The following is a 20,632-nucleotide window of genomic DNA, read 5'->3' as shown; positions in this document are numbered from 1 at the left end:
AAAACATATTCATGTGTAAATGAAATGTCATTTTAAACTCGTGGATAACTATCTACTTATATGTATATACGGGCCTGTGTGCTATTGAAATAATATAATATATTTCTATATATACTATCTATAGAAACAATAGTATATATGGAAACATAGTATACTATTTCGATATATAAAGGCCCGTATATATATATATATATATATATATATATATATATATATATATATATACACACACACACACACACACACACACACACACACACACACACACACACACACACACACACATGTATATAGATGGTTATCCACGAGTTTAAAATGACATTCCATTTATTTACCCGTGCATATTTATTGTGTGTGTGTGTGTGTGTGTGTGTGCGTGCGTGTGTTAATTATTTAACATATTTATTTATTTATTTATTTATTTATTTATTTACTTATTTATTTATTTACTTATTTTATTTATTACGTAACACGGTTCTTGGGCTCCCTGTAGTGGAACCCCGCTTTGATATTATGATTAACAACTTGAATATTAGATATGGTACACCTATGGTGTCCTATTTTCTTACTGATCTAGGGCAAGCTTTTGTCACGTCAATTCGTCGCCTCAAAAAAAGAGGTGTCGGTCTTCGACCTTTTGAAAAGAGTTCGCCCATGATATGAATGCCTCGGAGTATCTCGGAAAGATTCGGGAATTTTTCGTGAACGAATATGTCGCGATTGTGGACACCTTGACAAATCAGAGTAGCGTTCAAACGATGCATGCGCTATGAAACAATTCGACAAATGGCAAAAAAAAATACAACCACGCGAATATAACGTAAATAGTTCTGTAATCTATGATGCGAAGAAAACGTGACGCAGAGCGAGCAACTCCCATTTTTGTAAAAAATATCGCATGCATGTCTACACAAGTTTGCGATGACATTTACATTCTCCATGGTCATCGATCCACCCTCACGGTTAATTTCACCTAGTACCCTTCCCTACAATATTCTGCAAACCCTTGAAAAGTCAAGATTTTTTTTCATATTTAGTTACTCTATATATTTTATATGTTAGGTACGGTAGGTCTGCATTCACATGTACCTATTTGTAGCAAACACAATATAAAAATAGTAAATTAAACTGTGAACAGTATGCTCAACACAGCAAAAAGAAGAAGAAAACTTAATAATGATACAGGATTCTTGCATTTTTACAAACAAATAACTTTTTTTTTTCAAATCAGGCAACATTTAGCTTTGTGCGTGTACATATATAAAGCAATTTTACCATAATGTATATAATACTTGTCCCAAAATTTTCTTTCATTCCACTCCGATCAGACGTACATATATCTCAGCGTGATTTGTATGACGTCACATTACAATTCGAGGTTTTCCTTCCTTCCCTTAAATACTTATTCGAAAGTACGAAATTCGATTTCAGTCCGTACAAGGAAGGACAGTCGAAAGTCAAAAGAAAGGCCGTGACTATTCATGTCCTGCAAATCATGCATACCGCTTACTGTGCTTTTGTTGTTGTTTTTATTTCGTGTATGTTTGGAACCTTCGCACATACATAAAGGCGGGTGAAAGAAGATATAGCGTTTCGGCTGTCGTGAGAATAACATCATTATAACTTTATGTTCCAAGTGTAACCAACCTGTGATGTTACCAAATGTTATTCATCTTGTAAAATATTTCCAATGCCTCGTTGAATTTTACAACGCTTACTTTTATGATTCCTTTCGGAAAATGATTATAGTTCCTCGAAACTGGATGCAAAGCTCTACTGTTCCATCAAGACTTAGTAACGTTTGACTGCTTAGAACTGTCTTGTCTCGTTTTGTGAGTCTGTCAGTACCTCTATTTTGCATTTGACATGATGCTGTGTTGTACTAATTTCTGTAGTGCTATTTTGTCTAGTCCGAACGCACCTTTTTGTCACACTATAAATGAATCGATCACACAGAATTAATTCGTCTGGGAATTATTTTGACAAAGTCACAACGTACAGTGTCATTTTACCTAAATCTGAAAGCAAGCAAATAAATAAACACAGCTATCGAATTGAAGTCCGTTAAAGTGTAATTGTGGTAATTGTGGGAAGTGACGGACTGGTTGTAAGTGGCCATATTGTCACACAGACAGTAAATCAATACATCCTTGAAGCAAGGACAGAGCACTGTTTGTCTTTATAGTAGAGCCCAGCTACTCGCTCTGCCTGTCAGTGTAATGTCCCTATAGTAGTCTCTCCCTCTCACCGACAGTGTAGAGCCCAGCTACTCGCTCTGCCAGTCAGTATAGTCTCTACCTCTCACCGATAGTATAGAGCCCAGCTACTCGCTCTGCCGGTCAGTGCAATGTCCCTATAGTCTCTCCCTCTCACCGACAGTGTAGAGCCAAGCTACTGGTCGAACTTTTGCATGTTTAGCGGTCTTGCTAAATGTGTTGATATTAAAAAAGAAAAGCCGGTTTTCTTCAAGTTTTCAATATATTAGCAGAACAGCTAGCTAACCACTAGTTATGCTCAGTAGCTGTAACTACATCTATAACTATTTTTGCATAACATTTGCTTTCATTTTGACCCGGTGTTCATGTTACTGTGCTGTATAAAGCCTGTGCGATCGTAGAGACTACTGAAATAACAGCAGTAATAAATGTTACCAAAATGAATAGTTAAAACCCTAAAACCATGACAACACTTTGGTACGTTGTAAATGAGTATTCATTGACAAAACATCCAGTGGTGTGTAATCAAGCAAATGAATATACTAATCCATGCATCATCATCCCTAGCAATTTTTTAGTATCAATTCGTATCAAAATTATTTTTAAAAAGAAAAGAAATTCAATAAAGTTTATTAACATTTTTTTTAAATTTCATTACGTTTTGCTCAAGCAATATTATTTCGAATACACAATAAAGGATATTTATCTATTTTCAATACCACCACCACCATGAATGTGTTCGCACATCTTTCATTCGCTGTTAATGTCCTTCAAGTTGTTATTTTGTTGAAATTGTTTGCGTTCTTTTATCTTTCTATCAATAAAAATTGTTGGAGTTTGTGTAAAATTTTACAATGATGGAGCTACGAAAGAGTAGAAACATGATTTTTGAAATGACAAAAAACGAGTGCCGATCTCCCTAAAGCATGGAATTATTCAAACCTGATTCCAAAAGCTTTTATTCATAAGCAACAGCTTGCTGCTCTTATCATTTATATTATGGACTATAGTCTCTATGACAACAACCTGATAATCAACCCATGTTAGTCAGTTTCACTCCTCTTGGATTGAATTGTTTACTTATATCTTTATATTAGTTTAACGTTGCACGCTTCGGCTACTGCTACTGCTGCTGCTCATGGTGATGATGATGATGATGGTGGTGGTGGTGGTGGTGGTGGTGGTGGTGGTGGTGGTGGTGGTGGTGATGGTGGTGATTGTGATGATGATGATGATGATGATGATGATGATGATGATGGTGGTGGTGGTGGTGGTGGTGATGATGATGATGGTGATGGTGGTGGTGGTGGTGGTGGTGGTGGTGATGATGATGATGATGATGATGATGATGATGATGATGATGATGATGATGATGATGATGTTGGTGGTGGTGGTGGGGGGTGGTGGTGGTGGTGGTGGTGATGATGATGATGATGTGATGATGATGATGATGATGATGATGATGATGATGATGATGATGATGATGATGATGGTGATGATGATGATGATGACGATGACGATGGTGATGATGATGGTGATGATGATGATGATGATGATGATGATGATGATGATGGTGATGATGATGATGATGATGATGGTACTATTGCTGAAATATAGGATTTGTATCTCAATGCAGTACACACAGTAGTTGAGTTTGATGCAGCTTTCGTTAAAGTACATATGAACATTACCCTTACCCATCACAGCCTGTAAACAACCCGCTTTAGTGTTTGTACACGTACACGTACACGTACACGTACACGTACACGTACACGTACACGTACACGTACACGCATGACCATTACCATTTACCCGTCATGGCCTTAAACAACCCGTTTTAGTGTTTGTACACGTACACGTGCACGTACACGTACGAACATTACCATTTACCCGTCATAGCCTGTACACAACTCGTTTTAGTATTTTGTACACGTACACGTACACGTACACGTACACGTACACGTACACGTACACGTACACGTACGAACATTACCATTACCCATCACAGACTTTACACAAACCATTTCAGCGTTTTGTATATTTGTACACAATTACTGTAATATGTACACTTTATCAGATAATGCTACTATTACTATAAAAAATGATTAATAGTAGTCGTTACCTGTGTACACAATTTTTAAATTTACACTTAAAATGATTTTTTTCTATGAACTTCATCCAAAAATAAGTGACATGAAATTTGTGTTCAAATAAATTTAATGGGACAGTTTTCGGTGTTTTGGGAGGAGTTTGGTTATTCGAAACAATTACCGAGTAAGGCATAGCGCTAGCGACACTTTCATTGAACACGGAGCACGAGATGATGTTACATTACACATTGTGACATTATAGCGAAGGGTACACTTGGAGTTCATGGCCAATATGGTAACTAACTGTGTACCCTAAATAGAGTACCATTCATGCTGACGTCAGGGATCAATACTCCGTTCATTGCAAAGAATGAAGGAATAAAATATGCTGAAAATAACGAGTGGGTTACTTACAATAGTAGGATTAAAGGGCCTTAATTACTGTTTCGTTCACAATAGACATTACTTGTGGTAGAAAAAACATTATAGCATGCCTAACTTAATTGAAAATATGTTTTTAAAAAACAAATATAATTTGATATTATGTTGATAATAGAGAGAATTTAATTTGTACGGTTGATAAATTGCTGAAATGACACCCTCAACGGCGAAGCAGTTAGCCTTGCCCTTAATCTAAAGGTTGTTCTGATTTCGACCGGTTGGCTTTATAATACTGATGAGTATTATAGTCCCAATAAATAGAGACATTATGAATAGGCCCAGAACCTCACTACAGTAGCGCTCAACGTTAACGTTCGCTCAATTGTGGGGGTTTCATTCACGGGAGTGTCGTCATATGAGTAGGCCGAGTTCTACATACACACACACACAGCTATCACAGGCGTCGCGTCGCATACTACAGAAATACTACGCCTCTATACGTCATATGACCATTTCTTTCCATTCAACGGTCCCGGTGCACCAACCCACTGTCTGTGGACCCTCAACGCGTTGAAACAAAAATTGTCGACGACGGAGCCCTTACAATTGGTAAATGTTGTGTTTAACTGAATCCCGCTGGAGTGGTACCTTAGGAAACCAATTTGTGGTCGGTACCTCGACAAGGCAACCTAATCAAGTCGTACATCGAACAATACGGTGAGTCTTTAACTTGTTACCGTGTCTTTTCTGAGCTCGATAAAAAAAAATCATTGAAGTTGAACACGCGTACTCACACCCGTAATCTAATAACCTATATTTTCTGGAGTATATTATTTGAACTCAACACCCCTGTTTGTTTGATTTTGGCTTTCCCGGTGTCATATATATGGTATACTTCACTGGGTCATCAGAACAATTGATCGAAGTCCAGTAAAACACCAGCTTTCTATTTATGATACGGTAGCAAACAATTGAACTAGTAAAGTAAACACTGACTTGTTTGTACGCCAAGCCAAATATTCCGATCCCCAAATATGCGAATCTATAAAATGGCAGAGAGGTTTTGATGATAATATAATTAGAAAGTTGTTATTTTAGAGTGAATGAATGTATTTCATCGCGACTAATTTTGCTCAATTTTGTTCAAATTGTTTGCACTATGATCATGGCGTGACAATACAATGCCACATCGCCACATGAAACTTCACGCTACTGGTATTACGTACAGTCGTACATGTTTTTTTTTGGTTTTTTTGCGATCCCTACCTATTTATTGGCAATGGATACGTTTTGGTGGTTATAAAACAACAATTTTATTTCGTTTTGGCAAGAAGCCAAGATTCTGTGTTCAAGGTGACCAAGATATTGAGTATGTATCCCTTCATAAATAACTTTTTCTTCGGAATGAGAATATGGTAGCTATAAAGTATATGTAGTAGGTGTGAAATTTTACGTCGACGATGGTCACGAACGTGGTTCTGTGAAACCCGCAATCGACTCTTTCAGCGACCGGTTATATGAGATCCAATATGCACTAATAACGTAATTTATTTTGTCATGAAAAGTGACAAATTTTCTTCTCTCACATTGCGTATTGTCTTCTAGCATAACATTTGCGTCAATTTATGTAGAGAACTGAAATACCTAGGACCACATGAAGCTCTCTACCGTAGTCGTGTATGAATGTGAACGAAACCGACAGGGACATTACGTTTGATCTGGTTCTAAATTTGAGGATGTGGTTGTTTGATGTATGCGTGTCCACACCTGAATCGATCTAGGCATGGCATAATGACTTAGTTGTAGACACTAATTATCATTCCTAACACACGGACTTCCAAATTAAGTAAACAAATGCCGAGTCTTAACTTGTGACCTTAGATGCCCCTGGAAACGATCTCTTGCCGTATAACCGTACTTATCGGCAGAAAACCAACTTCTTGTAAGTTAACACATGTAACACAACTTACTGAGTCTTATAAACCGAATCATAGTGAAAGGACAGAATTGCACAATCACGGTCGGTCTAAAGAGGTACGATAGTTGAGTCTATGATTTCAGCCAATGGCGTTATCTTAGCAAAAAGAGATGTTCCCTTTGCCGTTTCTAGAGGTAGTGACTGATTTTTAAATAAGAAAGGGGGAGGGGGTCCAAACTGTCTTGAGTATGTCTGTTTGTCATCACTTAAGATTAGGAGAATGCAAGTAGGTGCAATTGCTTGTTTTAAGCTATCAAGCCAGGTGCAAGGTTTTGAACCTCACTTTCACTATTTATCAAAATGTGATGACAGGTTTTTGTTAAAGTTTTCATTTTTTCTCCTGTTTTCCAACTTTACGATATTCATTCTTCCAAACGGTTTTGGTGTAGGGATACATTTTAGAATTATCGTTAGCAGCGAAAAGAGTGAAACCCGTAGTGATAAGGCAAGGCTAAGAGCACAGCTGGGTGACATGCAACACTCGGATACTGTCTTACACAGAGAAAGTACATGTTGTGGAGATATAGAAAAACAGTTTTCAGCCTCCAGCCAGATATGAATTCTAACCACTGATTCTAGATGCAAAGTTTGTGGTATGCATACTCAAGGTATGTCTGCAAATTATCGTCACAAATATGTTTGATACATTTTAAAGTGACACGGCCCACGTGTAACCGATGCCACAATTCAACCAAAGCAACTGCACAAAATGGAATTTATCACACACACACACACACATATATATATATCTAGGAACAAATCACGGCGTACGCAACTCCACGCTATGATAGAATTGAAGTGCCTGAGTGTGCACACAAAGAGATTTAGTAGCTAAGACTGTTTAGGGTTTTTTTTCGTTTTTTTTGGTAACCATAAAATTATGTCATGATATTATGTTGATATGAGAATATGAATATGCAGCTGGTGAAAGCTCGAGTAGTTGTTAGGCTTAATACATTATGATTTGGTAATCGGAATGATATAATAATATTTCGCTATGAAACAAAGGTACGTATTAAGCTACCAATAATCGTAAAAATTACTGACTGTGTCCATGTAGACTTAACTGGTATGGTAGTCATGTTGAGAGTGACTTTCTCATATAATTTTTAAAAAATACATTTGTGCTAAGATGAAAATTTTGAAGTATAGGCGTGATGTTGTTATATATTACGTTTGACGTTGAGAAAAGGCAAAAATTCGCATCGATTCTCACAATGCGGCGAAGTACAACCTTGAGCCGTTTGAAAAGAATGCGGCAATATTAACAATGTACAGGAAGTCGTTAGGAAAGTAAAGCGTACGGTTAGACCCGTTGTTGCGAAAAGTCCCTCGAGGAGCAGGAAATATCCAAAATGCGAACCTCGCGGGACTTATTACTTTGTCTGGATTGAACAAATTTTGTGGCAAAAACTTTGTCCAGAGATTTTTTTTTCACAATTGTGGTTTTGCGTGAAGTCTCCCCCAGTGACAAAGGAAACTCGTTATCGGTGTAAATAAATAAATAAATAAAATAAATGTCCGATAAGTAAAATTATCGTAAAATTCAAAGAAAAAATCATAACACTTTCTGATATTATTTTCACACTCTCCTTGGACATCTTTAAGAAAAGCGTTGGATTCCATGTGTATCGCTACACCGTATATTGCGCATTAGTGACCTGTGGATATGAATTTCATCATAACTTACTTTTTTTTACACGAACACATTCTCAATCCTTATATTGCTCGGCACATGGTCGACTTTACAATAACAAAAATAAAACAAAATTCGCCATATTTCTTAAAAGAAAGGGAACAGGAACAGCTGGTTTATTTTTACAGTTGAAAGTCAACGTTTCACAATAACATATTATAATATAGATTGAATCCTCGGACGTCAGATGCCAAAAGTCGACATTGGCATTGTATAAGGGACGATCGCACAATGTAACAAAAGCTCAATAAATGAACTTCGTTCGTTTGGGGAGGATGGGGGGGGGGCCTCTGTGCGATTGGTGAACTTCAATTTTTACACTTTTAATTAAATTTTGAAAACTTGTATCCCTTCAATTATAAGAAGTTCTGTGTTTACTACTGAGAACTTTGATTAAAATTAACCGCTAATGTGATATACGGTGCTGGGTTTCTGGTTAGTATTTTAATGTATTTTAACCATGTTTTTACATTGCGTCGATCATAGTAGTGTCATGCTTTACATTATACATAAACATGTGCACTTTCGCACTTTTGAATGTTCGTGTAGGGGGAGGGGAGGGGGTTTTGGCCTAAGTGAACGAAGTTCGTTTATTGAGCCTGTATGACATTGTGTGATCATCTCTAAATTCTATGTTATTAGCCCCATGAATAATAGACCTATTTGACCGTAACATGTAATTAAACCTGCCTTGACCTCAACCAACTCGTCCCCAGAATATCCTTCTTTGAGAAAATCTTAGGGCCTGCATAGTTTGTAACGCTACTGTATTGATCGTTCTCTTACACATTCTTTCAACACCACCACCCCCCACACACACTCATCCCGTGCCTACCCCTAGCTGTTTGTTTGTCTCTCAGTCTGTTTATAATTCATGGTATCTGTTGTTGTTTTATCATTCTGTTCTTCTGCTCCTTTCCGTGTGCTTTTTCATTTGTGTCCGTCTTTCCCTGATTCTGTCTTTGTGCATTGCTGTCTCTCGGATTCGATTCTTCTCCGTCGTCTCTCTGCCTATATCACGGTCTCTGTTCATGTCCTGGTTGTCTCAAACACTCTCCATCCCCCTCAAAAAAATACCAGGAACGAAAAAGATGTGACTTGGTTTGAAAAAGGTGTATGTGCAGGTGTAAATCTTTATTTGAAAATAACATAGGAGAATGATGATGTATGATGAATATCACCACGTCATCACCACAAAAGGAGCCGTGGTATTAGTACAGTTCTGCTGTGAAATTGTTTTCTGCAAAGAGTAGGTTTCCATTTGTTTACAGAAAATAAAGCTTTCAACACTGGGCTGTGCAAACATAGTTTTAATTCAACATACATACACACACGAATGGTCACACAAGGTATATAATAACAATTATTACGTCTTTTTTGTTTTTATCCCGCTTTTGAGTATCTGCCTATTTGAAGTGGCAATGCTGGGTATTGGTGTTTGTGGGAGGTAAGATTAGCTAAATTTTTAAAAGTTTCTCATGGCATTCTACTCATTAAAGTATACTTAACCATCACTTACTCTTACTGAGCTTGAACCTGGTATAATAGACGAACACTAAGCGATTCGACGATAGCATTTGGTTTACACATGTATAATATATGTTGAACAAACCCCTAATTTGCCAAGAACTTAGCCAGAAGATTACTGCCTCGCAGGCATCAACATTAACATCATACTAGTATAGTTTAAACAGGGATTTATACACTTCAACGTATTTTCACCCGATAAAAAAGTACACTCCCAATTGGTGCCACCTTAACCGTTAAAGTCTCTGGTGGGTTCCTGAGGTTTAGAGCCCATCCTAATTAGTGCGTTTAGAGTAAATCTATATTCGTCGAGAAAAGCGACCCATTTGCTTTGTAATTAATGGGGCTTATAAAATATGGTCCCTGTGAAACCTTACAATGCGGCCATTTACTGTCGTTTTCAATGCCACTATTTGCTTTATATATTATCAAATAATTTGAGCTATTGAAAAAAAAAATCGGATACATATTGGTATGTTTGCTGTTAAGAAGTCCCAAAGGAAAGTATAATATAACCATGCATGGGATTGGGAAAGGTATTCAAAAAAAACTTGACATGTAGTGAAATGTCGTTTTTCGTTACATTTTGAGTTTCATGTTAGCTTTAATATGTAGTTTGTAAGAAGTTTAACACTTTGATTATTATTATAACTGATAGAATGATTGTGCTGTTTTTTTTAGGCTGATTACAAACATCGCAGAGTACAATGTAAAGTATAAAATTAGTGTTTCTGAATTATAAGAACTTTGTGGCCACATTTACTACGCACGCATGTATAGGTCACGAGGGTTTTCAGCTCTCGAAATTTACGCGTACGTAGTTAATACAAATTTTGTCCTGGAAAAAATAATTGTTCTAAAGATCGATTTTGAGTTAAAGGAGTAGAATTCTAAAACAAAATTGATACTAGTATGCAATTGTTTTCTTCCGCTGGAGTGTAAGCCGTCTGTTGACTGTTTAGAGTCACTTCACGCGGAAGAGTTGGAACAGAGGGAAGGAAAGAAGTGTTGTTGGCGAGAGAGCTGGTAAATCGTAACTTTCATAGAACAGAGGGAAGTAAAGAAGTGTTGTTGGCGAGAGAGCTGGTAAATCGTAACTTTTAACTTTCCGAAGTTCGTCAAAAACTTGTGTATCGACATAGATGATGGTGGGAAACACTACCGTGATAATTCCATATTGAGATATAAAAAAACATCTCCTTTGTTTATTTAAATTTTATTTTGCTTACAGCGCGGTAGTGACGTGTTCAGTAGTTTAGTGACGTGTTCCGTAGTCCAGTGACGTGTTCCGTAGTTTTTACATATTTTAGTTGACTGGTCACTGCAGTTATTGCCTTATCTTTGTTACTCAATGCGGTATCATAGGTAATTGCCTTTTACTCATATTGCAAAAAGACTATGATGACAAAACTCTTCTTTCTCCAGAGGTTGGCTTTTAAAAACGGGAACTGCTCTACTTTCATTTTAGTTGTGTCACTTGTTGAAATTTTACTATATTATGCTGTGTTGGTTGATACGGGGACTCTGGGTGGGGTGGAGGTTGTAAAGCACCCCTTATGCCATGTACGTGCTTGCTAACTTAACACATACTAGTAGTTGATATTAAAACAAAACGTTTTTTAAAAAAAAAACATATCATATATTTCCGTTGTGGAGCAAACACCAGTGCTAAAAAGAAGAAATCCGCCGTTACTTGTGAGATGAGAGTCAATTCATGGATTGTCCTAGCACAAAATGTTTGTGCAATTATCCGTTTAAGAACGTTCACATAACCAATACTAATGGCTATCAGGGAACAGCAAAATTCCCGTGATAGCTACTGGTGACTCACTAGGTTGTGTGAAAGTTCTAAAATGGCGAATTATTCAAATAATTTGTACTAGCACAACTATAAACTAACTATTAGCACAAGTGGCAGACTAAAGAAATGGATACGAACAAAACCACATCGTCCTAAAAAATAAAGTGAAAGTGTTAGTCGTTGAAATCTAAACGTCTTTGTTATAAAAAAGAGAGGTGTTTTTGTCTTGTTTCTAGAATAGTCGCATTACTGTACGTTTGTAATCTAGTCTTGTCATTTGGTTAACCGTTAATGTGTCAGTAAGGAGGGTAGTATTTACACTAATCAACATTCAACAAAGGGACGCAAAGAAATCTAGTATCGTTTAAGTTAAAAAAACTTCTCCTCCATCTTCGTCACAAAATGACACATTGTGTGTGCCTGGACACTGCCGGCAAATAACAGAGAGGAGAAAACAGGAAAACGGAAACAGCAAGTACCATTAAAACCACGTCTGTAGTGAGATTAGGATCCGCAAAAAGACAAACGTATATGTTTACATTGAGACGGAAGGGGAAAACACAGAATTTAACAGTAAAGAAATCTTTGCGGTAAATTGGTTAAGTCGCTATATAACAAAGACTGAAAACTGGAAGACTTGGTATGAAAACTAGTGTATCATAGTCAGTAATTTATAGATAAATTTTTTTAAAACTCGACAAATTTTTGACGCTAAGTCAATAAATCACAACTGGTGCTTTCAATGACGGATGGTTGTTCCTATTTATCCTAGCGTGTTGAAGTTAGATGACGGCATTCTACCGTCCCTCCCTCCTTATTTCATCGAGCAAACGTACCGTAGTTTCCCGACCGATGATCCCTTTGTGTGTGGAGACCATCAACAATACCCCCGCGTAATTTGCCAAAAAGCGTGAACGTTTCGCTTATTAGGCCTGTAGTCATTTTTTTACTTTCCCTTTTCACGAAATTTGTTGCGTTTGTATTTACGTGTTTATCTATCTATTTTTAACTAATATTTTGTTTTTCATTTTGGGTAAATTTGTGATTGGATGTGTGGAAACCTCAACGTATAATTCGCCGATCACATTAAAAAAATATCACCTGATAAAAGGGCGTTGACTCAGTTGTTCCAAAATGTGAGGTCACATGAATGGCGTAAAATGTAAGCTTACGGAAATTTATATTTTTTTTTCGGAAAAAATCTAAAGACAAGGGAAAGTGAGAGATGAAAACATTGCTTGCAGACGAAACAATGTGTTAATCCTAATTTTTTTTAAATTTTAAAAAATCGAAAGTTGCGTAAAGGATGAATTTGTTTTGTAAGTTTACTGTTTGTCAGGACTTGTCGATATCTCAGCCATCATGGAATATTGACCGGTCGTTAGCTTCTGCCAAAGTTGTCCTCCGAGGTTTGCAGACATGTTCCCCAGGGTCAAAGCTGGTGATTAAGCAGTCAATCACCTGTTGTTTGACAGGGTATATATGAACGAGTTGGTTATGACTAATTTGATTGCAGAGTAGTTTTGCAGACGTTTTCTTTAAAAGTCATTCACTTGTGTTAGACCAACTACATTAAGACTTTGCTGGTAGTTCATGCATGTCTTAATCGGCTTAATTCTATATAGATTGCTTTACTGTACAGCTTCGTGAGAAACTCCAGAGTACCATACCAATCCTTCCTCTCCCGGGAACGTGCTTTTGTCCACGTTTGTCGTCATCCCGGGTTGTGTTTACGTAGTCTGATATCAGGGCAAATCCACAGGGAGAGAAAGACAGAGGGGAAATTGCCGAAAGGGTAACCACCTGCCTTAACGGTGTGAAATGCTTTAGAAAAGCCTATGCTTCTCGTCTGGTTATTAGACTCTAAAAAGTATGCTTTTAAAACCACAGCGAAGATTTTAACTTGCAATTGACTTTTAACATGTACGCGTGTACGATGGTAACATACGTGAACATGCAACTGCCGCCCCATAAAAGGCAGAAAAGGTGTTGGGGCGAAGTCAAAAGTATGGCAGATATTTTCTCATCATATAACAAAAAATAATGAATAATTAAGCACAAATTTGGTAGAATACTTAAGATTCAAAACCGTCCTTAAATTAATCACATTGCAATTAGAACAATACGCAAACCCTACACTCTTGCATATTTACTGTGAAAATTTTTCGTCAATCTCAGAAGATTTTTCGTCGTGGAATAAGTGCAGAATCGTGTGTCCAATTCTCATTTTAAATACGTTGTTATGGACACAAATTTGCCTGTCCTTATATGTAAAATTAAAGATAGCCGAGTAATAGGTAGTCATGGCCGCCAAGTTTGTGATCAAAATCTTAATTCATTTCTTGAGCTTACTTCATACATACAATACCAGGTCTACAACTGTGACCAATTTTATGCATCACCATCCACAATGAAAGAAACAACGATCTTTAGATAAACATTGAAACGGAACAACGCTTATAGTGACTGTACATGGTAAGTATTTTAGTCGGCGTGATAATCCAATATTCACGGCAGCTAAGACCACTAAACGTCACGGTGGTCTGAGACAGCAATAAGCTACTAATTTTAGTGAGATATTAACCAAGTCTAATTGGTCGATTCTTGCGAAATGCTATATTTCTGTCAACAAGTGATCGTATGACCGCAACAAGGACTTTTATTAGTGTTCAAGCAAACTTCGTATCGAGAACCGTTTTGGCTTTTCAAGGTCAGAACTGAAGTCCAGGCGAGTTTCAAAATTCTTAATATATAGTTTGATGCTATAAGTACAGCAACTAGTAGGCTGGATCATGGGGTGAAATGAATGGCTCCGTCACTAGGTGGAACAACAAATGTTGTTGTCAAGTTGTCTTTGGAACAAAAGTTCAAATTGAATACTATATGGTTTACCAACACAGATGAATCTCCATTTGAAGACATGAAAGAAATACATACAACGACATATTCTTATATTGCCAGTAGTTGTACATGTGGTGGCCTTCAACCACATCTTCCTGCAGGGTAATTATTTTTGTACCACCAACGGCTAATACCAAAATGTTAAAATGAAGTCAAACTTTCACTGCTTAATTAAACACAATTGTTGTTTGTTTGTTCGTTCGATTGTTTGAAGTGATCAATCACTGATGGAAAGTTCTTATGTCTGTCTGTCTGTCTGTCTGTCTGTCTGTCTGTCTGTCTGTCTGTCTGTCTGTCTGTCTGTCTATCTACCTGTCTGTCTGTCTATCTGTCTGTCTGTCTGCTTGCCTGCCTGTCTGTCTGTCTGCTGCCTGCGTATGTATGTATGTATGTATGTATGTATGTATGTATGTATGTATGTATGTATGTATGTATGTATGTATGTATGTATGTATGTATGTATGTATGTATGTATGTATGTATGTATGTGTTTAAACTTGCCCCTGTTTCTTATACAAGGCGCCTTTGTCAGACAATAGGGGTCTTCCCAGTCCCAAATCACGAGTAGCCACGTACAAAAAAAAACCGGCCCGCCATAATTATTATGTGTGCCAGTGCACTGGGTCATTCACCTGCATGGAGATGATTGGGTATTCAAACTGTAAGCAGGAGATTGTATTTTTAAAAGTACACAGAGTAACACGATTAACATTGTGTAAGGCCACGATTTCAGTTGTACACCGTTCGCCAGGAATTTCAGGACTTTGTTCTTTTATTGTGGAGAGGCATTCTCATCAATTGTGTTGTTCCTACTCGAGAACGGAAGAGTTGTACAACTTGTCAAAATATCAATCCCTATTGAGGCGGTTGACACGCTACTTTATACTAAACTTTCTACGGAATAGCTGTATGGCGTGCAGGTTAACCCAATGTTGGCAATAAAAAGGGGAACAGCACCTACAATGCCTTTGTGATACAGCGATTCTTTATCTAGATAGCGATGGCTGACATGCACTCCGTCAGAAGTAGAGAGTCGATATAATAGCAGTGACGCCACTGAATGTCAGTCTTAATACACACTACCTCTATCTGACCCATTCACAAGATCACGTTCCGTTCCTTCTCAAACAGACGGAAGCAGTTTATTGTGCAATTAAGGACATGCATCTCTTTGACACCCTGACCACAAACATATGGGGACCGGAGCTTGACTTAGGACGTCAATATAATCTGGTGAAATCATAAAGTTGTTACGATACATATATTTTCAAATATTGTTTTTTTTAAAGAAAATTAGAACGGCAAAGTATAGTTTTAAAGTTAATGAATGAATGTTGCTGTTGGAGTAAATCACTCCTGGTCGATAGACTACTGCATGAATTTGTTTGGTTTTAGTGAAGTGTATGTTAAGTATACCACACTTTGTTCTCTTTTGTTTTCTAAACACTTTCATCTACGCCTCTCGAAACGTTGTGGTCCCCAGTGCCAACACGGCGTCAATTGATATCAATTAGGGTGTATTCACGGTTTACAACAGTGTCACCCCATCGTAAAAGTTGGACCACTCTTATATAAGAGTTTAAAAGTTTTTGATGATTGACAAACGTTTGGTAAAATGCATGTTGTGTGTTTGAATTTCTCTAGCCAACAAGTACCGCTGTCTTCATGCACTATAAATATAGGGCAGTTTTTAAGGTAAATCACTGACTACAGTAATTCCCCCCTTCTTTTCTCTCTAGGAAAACTGATATATAGCTACATATATAAGAGATGTAACGTGACTTTCATCAAGCGACTAGTTTTAACAGAGCAGTTGGGCGATGTTCTTTGTTCGTTTTGTGGTAGCTCTTTTAAGAAAACAAAAGTTAAAGAAATGAGAAGATTAAATGGGAAGGATTTCTACAAATTATATTCTATAGGCACTCTCACAATACGAATACCCTCCACCCCCCGGCCAAAATACTTCCTTATATATTAGTTTACTGTCCCTAAAAATATAGGAACGTACTTAATTATGTAATCCCGACAGCGTAATAAATATGAATGATTTTTTATACTAGTAATTAACAATTATTATATTTTGCATTATTTTAATTTCTTTCTCCATAATTCACAAACCATCAAACCATCGCATTTTTCAAGTAGAAGTTTGGGAAATATATATTACATATTTACATGCAACATTTTATGATATGCTTTTTCCCCAAATACTGCGAAAACCTTGCCTTTCGCTTTGCAGTGGTAACATAAGCTGTATGTCGCATCGATACGATGCTAAACTGTGACAGTTTGGGAGTAGTGTTTCATGATAAAATATTCAAAAAATATTTCAGACTCAATAGAAAAATTTGAAAATAGGTAGCTTCCGTCAGCAAAATAGAGCTCGACGACAAAACACTTTGTGTTGTCATTTTTAAAGATATCTGGAATTGATATTCAGGAAGTTTGAGTTTTGGTATTCAGTCCCTCCTAACTTTGTTCTAAAGATTAAGTTAGTATTCAGATCTGAAGGCATATCATCTTATATTTCTGTGTAAATTATGTCAGATTTTTGATATCCGTGTGCACTTGCTTTTATTATCAAAATGGTATGCTTGATTGTGGCAGTACTGTGACAGTGATGAAAGGATCTTTGTAATAAAATATCAGTGTTCTTATTTGGAATTTGATAAAATATTGTGCAATTTACAGGTGGGGACAGCGGGATAGATAATACAGCGAGAGAGAGAGAGAGAGAGAGAGAGAGAGAGAGAGAGAGAGAGAGAGAGAGAGAGAGAGAGAGAGAGAGAGAGAGAGAGAGAGAGAGAGAGAGAGGGGGGGGGAGTGAGAGAAAGACAGAGAGAGTGAGACATACATACATACATACATACATACATACATACATACATACATACATACATACATACATACATACATACATGCAGAGGTACTGGGTAAACATGACTTGGAGTGGTAAAAGTAGACACGACAGAACTAAATTCGTAGGGGAGTGGGATAGGGCGAATTGGGAGAGGGAAGTGCAAGGGAACAAGTAGGGAGAATAGAAATATAGTAATTATGTATTATTATAGTAGCGACATTGAAGCCAAAGGTAGGTTTTGTCGGCTTACCATTCTGAATACTTAATTGACTTAGCCACGTTTTAATTTTGACGAATTCTCCGATTAATATTCCCTCAGTATAGCTAGTGATCGTCCGCCTATTAGTACATCATTTTATCCATATAAACTATAAATGCTAGTATATAATATTTTTAGTGCAATTTACCTTTACTGTCAACAAATTACTTTCCTTTGGTGAAAATCAACATCTTTATTTAATTTTCTCGACGTAGTATCATAATATATTATATATTTCGTAGGTGGCGTCGAATAGTACAGTGTTGAAATGCTGTTAGTCCATATTTTACCGTTCATTCCATATTGTTGTTCACACGTGAAAGCTAATCGATACGATGTGAATAACGAGTCGTATAATTCGATAGGGTGTCAAAACCTCCGTTTGAATATCTTTGAATTATTAGCATCGATCCACTTTTACAACGACACTAGCATGGACTATATGCTATGACGTGGAAATGCAGTTATGACGAACTAACGTAACACATAACGTTTTAAAGTGGGATTTGTAGCTAGCCCCTAAATGGTTGCAAAAATATAAAGACATTGCACACATGTGCACGCCTATCATTTGACCCCCAAAGTGTATGAAAACACCATATTTTAAAATTTGATGGTTTTTTTCCCGTTTGGTCTGTGATACTTCCAGCTGTGTGGCGTTTAAACTTCGTTTCAAATATATACAGGGAAATATTCCTCACAAATTCACTACAATATTATTGTCTTAAATAAGCTTACACTCATTACAGAAATCTAATCTCTCTGATTTCCTTTATCTTATTTATATATTATTGTTTTATTTCCTGTTTTAAAAAAATTTACAGAAATAACAAAATTAAAAACTTATGATCAGAAATTTAACATTAAAATATTTAAATAAAATATTTACATATCAGTGCAAAGCTTTCGACTCGCCAATTAACGAATTTAAAGATACATTAAACCCATAATGTTAACTCTAAATATCAAGCTTTATTTTTATATTCCTGTGCATTTTACTCAACTTATCAGATACAAATTTTCGAATTAAAATCATCTAAACTATATTCTGAGGTTTGATTTTGGTTTTTAGACATGAGTCAATATTTTTCTGCATTCGATTTGATTCTCTTTTATGATATAAATATTTAATCATAATATATCGTCAGATTTAAAAATATGTAAAGCCCCCCCCCCCCCCAAAGAAGATTACTGTCGTTATTTGAAAATGAATTTCTTATCTTTTTACAATTTGAAGCACACCACGCAATATCAAGCAAGGCTAGGCTGTATATATAATCAGCTGAGGGAACTTCTCCGAGTTGGTGAAACATGATTCAACAATTCTTTATTGATTCTGTTCTTTTTTTAGTATCTTTTTCAATATTATTATGATGGCAACATGAAAACATTTTCAATTGGCTTTCCAGTGATCGATTATTCAATGTGACTGACATATATTACGTATGTGAAAGTGTGTCGCTATACTAACCGCCATTGCGGCATCGCCGTCTCGGTACTCGTATTCAAATACTAACAGCGCCATCTGCGGCAGTACTTTTAGTCGATTTCGCAGATGGCTCACAACGATGGCTGTTACACCGTTGCTAAAACGACATACTGATCATTTGCCAATTCTATTCGACAGCAATACTACCATGTAAAAGGATGTACGTATATGTTTTCATTGTGCCCTTCATTTTTAATCGTGTGGAATCAACAAAGTCAACGCACGCCATAATTCGACCAGTATTAGGGTGTTTGTACATCACCATTGTCTGAGATGACGTGGGGGTCTGGGGGGGGGGGGATTACAGAAATGTAAACAGGTAGGCGGGGATAGGTAGTACGTCATCATTTGGTAGGAATAATGTTAAAGTATTACAACATCAAAATAATATATTGATTATATTTGTAAGTGTCGAATGTATTTATTTGAACACACACAAAAAACACAAACAAACACAAACACACACACACACACTCACGTACATACATACATACACAAATAAACATACCCTGTCTCTCTATCCCGCATATGTCTGTCCATTTGTGTCTATCTCCACCTCCCTTTACTCTGTCTGTCTGTCTGTCTGTCTGTCTGTCTGTCTGTCTGTCTGTCTGTCTGTCCCTCCCTCCCCACTGACCTGAAATACAATATGCCCTCTCTGTTTTCGTTAATCCTGTTCCCTCGAACTGACAATTGACAAAAATTGCCCACCCGTTTTTAGCAGAAACAACTTCGATTCATTGTGCGTACCTGCACGAGTATGGTAAAATGGCAGCCACTGACAAGTGATCACGAACAGGCATATATTAACTTTGTTGGCGTGTGTTCTCATGTATATCTTTTGTAAACACAGACATGTGTAAATATATATAGCCGTTGAAGATAAAGTAGGAATTCCGTTATATATATAGATATATAGATAGATAGATAGATATATTGCATCATCTACTATAAGTTGAATAGTTTTTACTTTATATACGTGTCGTCCGCCTAGACAAAAAGGGTTTCAAACAGAGTGTTTTTCAGAGAGTAAGCTTAACTGTCTGGAAGTTTGTGGTCTGCCTAAAACCATTTCTTGATAATTCGTTTGCAATTTATGGCTATTGAAATCTCTGAGAACCTCCCCCCTCTAATATGCTATTTCTTTGAACAAAGGTTGACGAACTTTAAGACAAATGTTTCAAGTTTCAGGTGAGAGGTGAGAACTAAGTAAAACCATTCATATTTGGTCTTATTCGCCATACTCTTGAAATGTCTACAAAGATCCCCACTGAAATGCAATTTTATCTTAATTTGTAAAAGTTAACTCGAAAGGTTGACGAACTTTGAAGAGGTGAATAGGTAAAAAGGTCAGGCTCAGGCTATTTATTCCCCGATTTACAATATCCTTAGATTAAAATTTCTGAAAATTTCACCACTGAAATACAATTTCCT

At 36.8% G+C, this 20,632-nt stretch overlaps 1 protein-coding gene across 1 annotated transcript in view; it reads left to right on the top strand.

Moving 5' to 3' along the window:
* Positions 1 to 5,110: 5,110 nt before the first annotated feature.
* LOC144449439 (uncharacterized) overlaps positions 5,111 to 20,632 on the top strand; it is a 37,498-nt gene continuing 21,976 nt past the window's right edge. Inside the window, exon 1 of the mRNA XM_078139971.1 lies at positions 5,111 to 5,404. Within this exon, the coding sequence (XP_077996097.1) occupies positions 5,301 to 5,404 (104 nt within the window). The 5' untranslated portion in view covers positions 5,111 to 5,300. The remainder of the gene's footprint in view (positions 5,405 to 20,632) is intronic.

The sequence above is a fragment of the Glandiceps talaboti genome, chromosome 18, assembly GCF_964340395.1.
Source record: "Glandiceps talaboti chromosome 18, keGlaTala1.1, whole genome shotgun sequence".
NCBI classification, from domain to species: Eukaryota; Metazoa; Hemichordata; class Enteropneusta; family Spengelidae; genus Glandiceps; species Glandiceps talaboti.
The sequence above is the reverse complement of the archived record's forward strand: the minus strand, read 5'-3'. Positions and strand labels throughout refer to the sequence as shown.